At 54.0% G+C, this 10,876-nt stretch overlaps 1 protein-coding gene across 1 annotated transcript; it reads left to right on the top strand.

Moving 5' to 3' along the window:
• Nucleotides 1–467: 467 nt before the first annotated feature.
• ACR (acrosin) lies at nucleotides 468–9,378 on the top strand. The gene is made up of 5 exons (XM_030914421.1): nucleotides 468–570; nucleotides 1,592–1,795; nucleotides 2,015–2,298; nucleotides 8,152–8,297; nucleotides 8,744–9,378. Exons 1-5 carry the CDS (start codon nucleotides 494–496, stop codon nucleotides 9,290–9,292), a joined length of 1,260 nt encoding a protein of 419 aa, XP_030770281.1. The 5' UTR covers nucleotides 468–493; the 3' UTR covers nucleotides 9,293–9,378.
• The last annotated feature ends 1,498 nt before the right edge of the window (nucleotides 9,379–10,876 follow it).

Here is a 10,876-nt window from a genome sequence, read left to right as displayed (position 1 = left end):
GGAAAAGTGTGTTGATAGCATGCACTTGGAAGAGGAAAATAAATTTTCCCCAACAGCAATTAAGGATCAATTAATCTGCTGACCCCGACTCCTCTGATCCACAAACATGTTGCACCGTCTCATCACTGAAGGGCTGAGCCGCTCCTCAGTCTGTGAGTCTGCAGTGGTTACAGCATACCTGAGAGGCAGACCCCGACCCTGCACAAAGCCAGAGCCTTGGGTGATGTGGGGACCTCGCAAGAGTAACTGGGAATGGAGACCCTGGCCTTGGGACAGAGGGAGTGAGGCTGCACAGGAGTCCACCATCATCCTGGTGTGGGGGGAGCCTATGCAGGAAGGCAGGAAGTCTCTTCGGCACAAACCAGTTAAGGCGAAGGGCTCTTACCTGGCTCGACTGCTGGGGGTGGGGTGGGAGGTCACCCCTGCTGATTGGCCAGGCAGCCACGGAGCTTTGTGAGGTCACTAGGCTCTCAGGTCAGGCAGCACCGGGAGTATGGTTGAGATGCTACCAACTGCCATTCTGCTGGTCTTGGCAGTGTCCGTGGTTGCTAAAGATAACGCCACGTGTGAGTAAGTGTCAGGGCATCTTGGTGGGGGAAGGATCTTCTGAGGAGCAGGTCCCACCCTGACTCCCTCTGTTCAGGGCTAGGGAAAAGGAGGCTGGGCTTGGGCCTTAGCAGTCCCCGGGTCTCACAGCTCCTGTGACCCACATGCCTAACCTGGACCCCCCTGCTCCCACAATCAGCAGCCTGGAGCCCCAGACCCTCAGCTTTCATGGTTTCCTCCAGAGATGGACCCCTCAGCACCTCGGGCTCCTTATGCCTCTCCCACTCCCCCAGCGACTGACCCCACTGTCTTGAAGACACAAACTCCTGATTTTGGGAGCCCTTATCCCCCCCCAGACGGCTGAGACATCCCAACCCGTGGTTGCGCCCAACAGCCCCAGGATATCATCGCTTCACACTACTTGCGCCCCAACTCCCAGTAGACTCTCTCACTCCAAGGTACCCAAAACACCAACACCTCCCAAGCTATATGTGGCCTCCCACCTGTGACACAGTTCCCAGAGCCTCCACCTCTAGACCTCCACTGCTCTCACTGTGCCCCCTACACCTGTGGGCCACAGTATCTGCCCCTGGCTACTATCCCTCTTCCCATCACTGTCAACCCAGTCCTGCAGCCCCAGGACCTCCTTCATCACCTGACTCTTCCCTGAGTCTCCGACCCAGGATTGGTTCTAAAGACCTCAGGCCATTACACCCCTCTATCCCCAGGTCCCGCATCCCCACCTCTACCCTCCTGTTCTGCCCAGGGACGGGTCATCCCTCAGGGCCTGTACAGCCTGTCCTGGCTTCCTGTGGCCTCCTCTTTCTCCACCTGTGACTGCACCCACAAGACGGGAGAAGTCGTGGCCCCAGAACCATTTCCTAGAGCCTGCGGGTCCTACATAGCCCAGGCTGCCCCTGCTTTCCCAGAAGCCGGAAGCTCTTCCCGCTTTCCCAACCCCATGTTCCTGCTTCCCCTCAGTTGTGGAGTTACAAGGACAGGCTGTGCTCATGCTAGGTTTGACTGTGTCCTGGTCTCTCCCCAGTGGCCCCTGTGGGTTACGGTTCAGGCAGAACCCACAAGGTGGTGTCCGCATCGTTGGCGGGAAGGCTGCACAGCATGGGGCCTGGCCCTGGATGGTCAGCCTCCAGATCTTCACGTACAGCAGTCACAGGTACCACGCATGTGGAGGCAGCTTGCTGAATTCGCGATGGGTTCTCACTGCTGCTCACTGCTTCGTTGGCAAAAAGTAGGTGTAGGGATGCACAGAGGGAGGTCTTCAGAACGGCTCTTCTCAGAGAGGGGTGTTCCCCAGGGATGCTGTGCAGAGTCTCCCTGGGGCTCTGGGCCAGGTGGCTGCCAGACTCTGGGGGCTGGTCCAGAACTTTGCTAGGGGAAGGCCCTGAGGGTCACTGTCACCAGGATTTTGTCTAGTCAGTTGTGACCTGGCTTACCTTTGTGCCCACAGTAAAGTGTATGACTGGAGACTGGTTTTCGGAGCAAAGGAAATTACATACGGGAACAATAAACCAGTAAAGGCGCCTCTGCAAGAGAGATACGTGGAGAAAATTATCATTCATGAAAAATACAACTCTGCAACAGAGGGAAACGACATTGCCCTCGTGAAGATCACCCCTCCCATTTCGTGTGGGCGTTTCGTTGGGCCGGGCTGCCTGCCCCACTTCAAGGCAGGCCTCCCCAGAGGCCCCCAGATCTGTTCGGTGGCTGGCTGGGGATATATAGAAGAGAAAGGTGAGTATGGGAGCACCTCCAAGGGGGGACGCTGCTGGCCATTCTCCTGGTGGTCTTTGAGGTGCAGTGGTCCCTTGTTGACACCCAGCCAAGCAACTTTCATCCTCCTCACGGCGCTATATGTAGAGACATCACTGTGGCCTTCCATAGTCCCCTGTGCCAGGTCACATGATGGGTGACTTGTCTTGCTTTCTATGGGAGGACTGATGGCAGGTGCAGGCAGAACTGCAGCATTGCTTAGAATGGGGTTGAGCCTGTGTCTGTATTTGGCACCCGGGGCCCAAGCTGCTGGACCCTGGAAACAAGGAGCAACCCTGAAACAGCCTTTGGAGAAGAGCTCCAGATAAGGTTATGTGGCTGTATAAGAGTGCCTTCCACTCTCTGGGCCTCGGTTTCCTCATCTGTAAATGGAAGGGCTGGATCAGATGTCTCCAAGCTGACCATTTCCTGACACCTGTGATTCCAGGGCCCAGCCTTCCTGCTTCCAGGCTGTCTTTGTCACCATCAGCAGCTGCCTCTGGGGCCGTCATAGCACCAAATCTACCCTCTCCATCCGCGTTACTTGACGTTTGCTCTGTAGACTGGGAAGGAGACAGGTGGTCGGTGTGGCTTTCTGTGGGTCATAGGCATTCCTCTATTTCAGGCTTCCTGGAGTGTCCACCAGGTACCTCTCCATTCAAGATGGGTGTAGCTGCCGCTCTAGACCTCTGTCTGTAACCAAGCTGTCTCTCTTTCCCCTGATTCCCAGATCTCTTGTCCATCCAACACTACCTAACACACTTGACACCAGATGAGTTCTAGGAGAGTAGGGGGAATTTCTTCCATACCAGACCAGGCTCACGGAGGGCCCCAGGTGTGACCTAGAACAAATTGTCATTACTGACTCCGTGGTCAGAGAAGTCCCAGACACCTCTCCCCACATTCTCAGGCACACTAGAGATACTGTTTATCCCAGAAGCAACAGGTTACCCCATTAAATCGCAGCTATGGGTGGCAAGGTTTTGCCAGCAGGACAAGACCCAGTAGGACTTGATCTCTGCATGTGACCTCTGCTTCCAGTTTTCCATAAGTGGTGAGTCTTTATCCAGTCACAGTAGAGATGTGAAGATGTGACTGAAATTAACTTAGCTCTCCATCTCTTTTTTTCCTTGATAATGGATAATGAGTCTTCTTATTTCAAGGCAATTCAGTCATTTGAGTTTAAAACGCAGCCTTTTTTGGGTAACAACAAAAAATCAATAATTTGAGGATTCTTCCTTTAACTCTTATTTCCTTCTCTGAGGAGGTGGTCTAAGTTTCTGACAGGTTTGTCACCTCTCCTGTCCCTCAGGGAGGGGAGTCTCATCCCAGCTGTCCTTGTTCTCACTGGCCTTGCTTGACGCATGGCCATCCCCTCTGGCCTGGAGGGACAGCCTCTATTCCAGCTGCCGATACCCATGGCTCTGCCCTGGCCTCTGTGCAGCCCCCTCGCCTGCCATGCTCTGTTCCCTGTTTGACGATGTCCACAGCTCTTGGGGGTCCCTGTGGTCCTGGGAGGCTGAACTTAGGGTCCCCACTGCCAGTCGTTGCTGTCCTATTCTATTACTCAGAAGGATTGTAGTCTCCTAGCTACATCTTGGATGCCATATAAAACCTTTTTTGTTCTGGAATTCCCATAAACCTAATAGGATAGCTCTGTTTCTGTTTGTTGTTGTTTTTTTTTCATTTTTGCAAACACGTTCTCTACCCATAAGCCCAAGTCTTAAAGAAACCCCCAGGCTCCAGCTCCTGCGATTCCTTCAGACCTTTCCAGTCTTACCACCTCCACCCCCAGGCTCCAGCTCCTGTGATTCCTTCAGACCTTCCGAGTCTTACCACCTCCACCCTCAGGCTCCAGCTCCTGCGATTCCTTCAGACCTTTCCAGTCTTACCACCTCCACCCCCAGGCTCCAGCTCCTGCGATTCCTTCAGACCTTCCGAGTCTTACCACTTCCACCCCCAGACTCCAGCTCCTGCGATTCCTTCAGACCTTCCGAGTCTTACCACCTCCACCCCCAGGCTCCAGCTCCTGCGATTCCTTCAGACCTTTCCAGTCTTACCACCTCCACCCCCAGGCTCCAGCTCCTGCGATTCCTTCAGACCTTCCGAGTCTTACCACCTCCACCCTCAGGCTCCAGCTCCTGCGATTCCTTCAGACCTTCCGAGTCTTACCACCTCCACCCCCAGGCTCCAGCTCCTGCGATTCCTTCAGACCTTTCCAGTCTTACCACCTCCACCCCCAGGCTCCAGCTCCTGCGATTCCTTCAGACCTTCCGAGTCTTACCACCTCCACCCCCAGACTCCAGCTCCTGCGATTCCTTCAGACCTTCCGAGTCTTACCACCTCCACCCCCAGGCTCCAGCTCCTGCGATTCCTTCAGACCTTCCGAGTCTTACCACCTCCACCCCCAGGCTCCAGCTCCTGTGATTCCTTCAGACCTTCCGAGTCTTACCACCTCCACCCCCAGACTCCAGCTCCTGCGATTCCTTCAGACCTTCCGAGTCTTACCACCTCCACCCCCAGGCTCCAGCTCCTGCGATTCCTTCAGACCTTCCGAGTCTTACCACCTCCACCCCAGGCTCCAGCTCCTGCGATTCCTTCAGACCTTTCCAGTCTTACCACCTCCACCCCCAGGCTCCAGCTCCTGCGATTCCTTCAGACCTTCCGAGTCTTACCACCTCCACCCCCAGACTCCAGCTCCTGCGATTCCTTCAGACCTTCCGAGTCTTACCACCTCCACCCCCAGACTCCAGCTCCTGCGATTCCTTCAGACCTTTCCAGTCTTACCACCTCCACCCCCAGACTCCAGCTCCTGCGATTCCTTCAGACCTTCCGAGTCTTACCACTTCCACCCCCAGGCTCCAGCTCCTGCGATTCCTTCAGACCTTCCGAGTCTTACCACTTCCACCCCCAGACTCCAGCTCCTGCGATTCCTTCAGACCTTCCGAGTCTTACCACCTCCACCCCCAGGCTCCAGCTCCTGCGATTCCTTCAGACCTTTCCAGTCTTACCACCTCCACCCCCAGACTCCAGCTCCTGCGATTCCTTCAGACCTTCCGAGTCTTACCACTTCCACCCCCAGACTCCAGCTCCTGCGATTCCTTCAGACCTTCCGAGTCTTACCACCTCCACCCCCAGGCTCCAGCTCCTGCGATTCCTTCAGACCTTCCGAGTCTTACCACCTCCACCCCCAGGCTCCAGCTCCTGCGATTCCTTCAGACCTTCCGAGTCTTACCACTTCCACCCCCAGGCTCCAGCTCCTGTGATTCCTTCAGACCTTCCGAGTCTTACCACCTCCACCCCCAGGCTCCAGCTCCTGCGATTCCTTCAGACCTTCCGAGTCTTACCACCTCCACCCCCAGGCTCCAGCTCCTGCGATTCCTTCAGACCTTTCCAGTCTTACCACCTCCACCCCCAGGCTCCAGCTCCTGTGATTCCTTCAGACCTTCCGAGTCTTACCACCTCCTTCAACTCATCTGCTTTGGGGCTGGAAGAGCTATCCTCAGGTATGGCTTCTTTCCCATTGGGTTTTGAGTCCCAGCAGGCTTTTAAGCATTTGTTATTTAAAGCCCAGGTGTCCGCGGGGTGCAGTGGCTCATTCCTATAATTTACCCATCACTTTGGGAAGCTAAGGCGGGTGGATCACCTGAGGTCAGGAGTTCAAGACCAACCTGGCCAACATGGTGAAATCCCATCTCTACTGAAAACACAAAACATTAGCAGGGTGTGGTGGTGGACACCTGTCGTCCCAGCTACTCGGGAGGCTGAGGCAGGAGAATCACTTGAACCCAGGAGGTGAAGGTTGCGGTGAGCCAAGATCGTGCCACTGCACTCCAACCTGGGTAACAAGAGTGAAACTTCATCTAAAAACAAACAAACAAACAAAAAGCCTGCCAAGGTGTTGGGATTGAGAAAACCCTTTTCTGTTTCAGGACACCTGGCTCTTCACAGTGAAACCCATGGCTTTCAAGACTATGGGCTCTGCCATAGATTTAAAAAGTCATCTTGGCCAGGCGCGGTGGATCACGCCTGTAATCCCAGCACTTTAGGAGGCCGAGGCGGGCGGATCACAAGGTCAGGAGATCAAGACCATCCTGGCTAACACGGTGAAACCCCGTCTCTACTAAAAATACCGAAAATTAGCCGGACGTGGTGGCGGGCGCCTGTAGTCCCAGCTACTTGGGAGGCTGAGGCAGGAGAATGGCATGAACACAGGAGGTGGAGTTTGCAGTGACCCGAGATCGCCTCATTGCTCTCCAGCCTGGGCAACAGAGTGAGACTCCATCTCAAAAAAAAAAAAAAAAAAAAAAAAAGAAGTCTTGTTAATGACTAATAAGCCCCAGGATTGTTGTCATTGTTGTTTCAATGTCACCCTTACCCCAAGGGCAGTGCATATACAAAACTCTCACTGCTGCTTGGATGGTAAGAAAAGGCAGCAGCTAAGGGGATTAAAAAACATAAAGCCCAGGGAACACTCGTTCAGCAGCTGCTTACCAGACACCTGCCTGTGCCTAACCCTGTGCACATCACTCTTGTGTTCCCTGTCTCCTGTCTTGGCTTGTGCAGCTATGTTCTGGGTCTGTCCCTACCTCAGTCTGCTCCCATCTGCTCTGCAGGTGACGTCCAGACCCACCCCCTGGGTTGTAGGTGCTGCTGTGGTGGGGGCCAGAGTGGCTGCTGCTGTTGGGGACCCTTCTGTTTGTGAGACCCCTTGAAAAGGAGCAACTCTGACTGCGTGCACCGTAGCATTGGGTTTTTCTAACCCAAAGGTCATGGTAGACAGTCCAGGGCTTGCTTTTTTTTTTTTTTGAGACGGAGTCTCACTCTGTCACCCAGGCTAGAGTGCAGTGGTGCCATCTCGGCTCACTGCAAGCTCCACCTCCCGGGTTCACGCCATTCTCCTGCCTCAGCCTCCCGAGTAGCTGGGACTACAGGCACCCGCCACCACACCCAGCTAATTTTTTGTATTTTTTTTAAGTAGAAACGGGGTTTCACCGTGTTAGCCAGGATGGTCTTGATCTCCTGACCTTGTGATCCGCCCGCCTCGGCCTCCCAAAGTGCTGGGATTACAGGCGTGAGCCACCGCGCCTGGCCGAGTCCAGGGTTTTCAAGGAAGTTCCGTGTCAGGGTTGTTTCAACCGCCTCTGCCCCTGCCAGGTCTGCCAGTGTGTGGAGGCGCTGCCCCGAGCTTCCCCTGCAGTCTTCTCGGAACAGATCTGTAGCGTATGGGGAGGGGCTTATCGATCCAACTCCAGCAGATCCTGTCCACAGCTGAGCCGAGGAGTCCTGATGAGGGACAAGAAGCAGGGAGGGTGGCCTACAGCCAGACTGTGGGAGTGGACAGTGTGTCTCAGACTGGAGTCTGGAGAGGAGCAGTCCTAAGGCCAGGCTGTAGCCCTACCACATCTCTGCTGTGAACTGGGTGGGCGGTGCTCCAGCCTTCTGGTCCAAAATGGGAATAACAGGACCATGTGACTCAGTGAGTGCTTAGTGCACACTGGGTGTTATTGGTAATACTGCAGCTAACCTCCATAATCCATCGTTAATATGCACACCCACCCTCCACTGCCCATTCTCCATCTACCTGTCCATGGGCCTCCACCCTTCCTTCCTCTCTTCCTCGCTCCTCTGGACTTGATTTGGGTAACATTTCCCCACCTCCTCCCATCACCTCTCGTCTGCTCTTTCTGGTGTATAAGGAGAGGTCGGGGCATTGACTGGATGGGTCTGAGGTTTAACTGGAGCGTCACAGAGGATGGGGTTCGGTGGGGCAAGGAGGCAGGGCTTTTGTCTGCATCTCCCATGATCACTGACCGCTGAGTGGTCTGACTGTAGCCCCCAGGCCATCATCTATGCTGATGGAGGCGCGTGTGGATCTCATCGACCTGGACTTGTGTAACTCGACCCAGTGGTACAATGGGCGCATTCAGCAAACCAATGTGTGCGCGGGGTATCCTTTAGGCAAGATCGACACCTGCCAGGTAACCTTCCTTCTGGCTTCTGGGCCCCTGGGTCCCTCTGGGACTCTCCCGGCCCCTGAGAACATCCTCATTTTGGATCCCCAAACTCCATTATCTCCACCCCTCTGCCTAGGGCCCTTCTCTAGTGACTGCTTCCCCGGTCCCTTTTCTAGCACCTACAGTCACAGTGGGGATGAGCGGTGGCAGCCACTGGCAGCCCCTGCCATGTGCCCCTATGGACACGTGAGCTTGCTCATCTCACTGCAAGGAAAGCCCTGACAATCCACACCCTCCTCACATCCCAAATGAAGCCCTTGACACCCCCTCAAATGTTACCACACCCACTTGTGTTTATGGCAGCAGGAAACCATGTGACTGTGGAAACTGTCCTCCCAGAGCCTTCTGACCCCTCTTGGCAGGGAAAGAATGGTTCAGGCAGATCCTGACCTCTGTGTCCTTCTGGGCAGGGGGACAGCGGCGGGCCTCTCATGTGCAAAGACAGCAAGGAAGGCGCCTACGTGGTCGTGGGAATCACAAGCTGGGGGGTAGGCTGTGCCCGTGCCAAGCGCCCCGGAATCTACACGGCCACCTGGCCCTATCTGAACTGGATTGCCTCCAAGATCGGTTCTAATGCTCTGCACATGATTCAACCGGCCACCCCTCCACCCCGCACCACTAGACCACCCCCGATTCGACTCCCCTCCTCCCACCCTATCTCTGCTCACCTTCCTTGGTATTTCCAACCGCCCCCTCGACCACTTCCATCCCGACCACCTTCAGCTCGGCCTCGACCCCCACCTCCACCCCCGTCCCCACCCCCACCTCCACCCTCACCTTTACCCCCGGCCCCGCCCCCACCTCCACCCTCATCTACCACAAAACCTCCCCAAGGACTTTCTTTTGCCAAGCGCCTACAGCAGCTCATAGAGGCCTTGAAGGGGAAGACCTATTCCGACGGAAAGAACTATTATGACGTGGAGACCACAGAGCTCCCAGAACTGACCTTTACCTCCTGATATGACCCGGTTCTCAACAGACCCAGTGAGCGCTTCAGTGCTGAGAAAAAGGAAAGATGAAATAAATAAACATATATATATATATACACACAGACACATACACACATATCTGTATGTATACATGCATATACATAAAGAGATGCTTTCTGGACTTCTTCCTATCTCCCCTCCCAACTCAAACCCAAATTTCCCCTAAAAAATCTACCCTCTCTCCTTCACCCTACAATAAGGTGGAATTGCTTGTACATTAGTGCCAATTGTGTTTTTTAAAATCTGGATTTTTAATGCTGTAATGAGGTGACCTGGGGCTGTAGACCAGGAATGGTACTTATTTCTCACTTAGGGAAAATGACAAATGGTGAAAATAAAAGAGCCATTGCTGCATGTGCAAGTCAAAGGGGGTGGGCCTCCAAAACAGCAGCTGGGAGTGAGCTGACTGGGAAAGAAGGGGTGTGGGTCCAAGTCTTCTATCAGGAGGCTGTGTTCTCCTGGTGGTGTCGACGCCCACAGAGAAGATTCTGCACGCAGAACACAAAGGCTAAGGAGGCCACTGGGCCACCAAAACAACGAGTGTCTACTACCAAACACAATTTTGCTGTTCATTACTTGCCTGTAGTTAAATCTTAATAGTTCCTGGATTTGAGCAAATTTAAAAATGTATTCTTTGCTAGAGCTTTCCAGGAATTGCAATGGGGAATACTTTTTGGATGCCCCTGAGTGAGCTTTGAATGGCTTCCTTAGGATTTGGGGTTATTTATTTTAAGACCTTCCATTGCAAGGAACAGAAACCAGTTAGAGCCATTTAAGTGATAAGGATGAAAAGATGTCACACAGAACCAATAGGAAAGGCCAGAAGCAGATACCAAGAATGGTGAGGAACCCAGGCAAGGCATGACCCTGGTCTGCATAGAGTACCTGCCCCACCCTGCCCCATGCTGGGGGCAGCAGCATAGAGTACTTGGAACTGTTCACATCTATTTGCAAAATCCTGGGAAAGAAATCCTCCAGCCTGACCAATATGGTGAAACCCCATCTCTACTAAAAACACAGAAAAATTAGCCAGGTGTGGTGGCGGTGCCTGTAATCCCAGCTACTTGGGAGGCTGAGGTAGGAGAATCGCTTGAACCCGGGGGGCGGAGGTTGCAGTGAGCCACGATCACACCACTGCACCATTGCACTCCAGCCTGGGTGACAGAGTGAGACTCCGTCTCAAAAAAAAAGAGGAAATCCTGATAGGTTCAGGCCAACTGCTCACTCTGATCAGGGAGTAAAAATGCAAAACTGGACTGCTGGTTTAACCCCTTGTGAGACTGAAGATGGCAGGTCTCAGAAAGAAAACCTTGGCTCTTGGCTGCGCAGTCATTGCAACAAGTTTTCACTCGTACGTATGTCCACCTAGCGGCTTGTGTCAGTCAAGTGCAAGGTGGTCCTATGCCCCGGTTACCAAGACAGGTGGCAGAGAGGGTGCCATGGCAGGTGGGAGGAACCCTGACTGAGAAAGCTTAAAGGACCACGCCCAGGGTGTGCCCACCTGGACATCCGAGGGATGTGCCCACCTGGATGGAGCAGCTGTGAATCTTCATC

Source organism: Rhinopithecus roxellana, chromosome 13 (assembly GCF_007565055.1).
Source record: "Rhinopithecus roxellana isolate Shanxi Qingling chromosome 13, ASM756505v1, whole genome shotgun sequence".
NCBI lineage: Eukaryota > Metazoa > Chordata > Mammalia > Primates > Cercopithecidae > Rhinopithecus > Rhinopithecus roxellana.
This window is presented reverse-complemented; position numbering and strand designations above follow the sequence as displayed.

Coding starts and splice junctions, on each gene's coding strand:
- ACR (XM_030914421.1), top strand. CDS start 494: ATGGTTGAGATGCTACCAACTGCCATTCTGCTGGTCTTGGCAGTGTCC. Junction 571..1,591: donor AAAGATAACGCCACGTGTGA/GTAAGTGTCAGG, acceptor GTCTCTCCCCAG/TGGCCCCTGTGGGTTACGGT. Junction 1,796..2,014: donor CACTGCTTCGTTGGCAAAAA/GTAGGTGTAGGG, acceptor TTGTGCCCACAG/TAAAGTGTATGACTGGAGAC.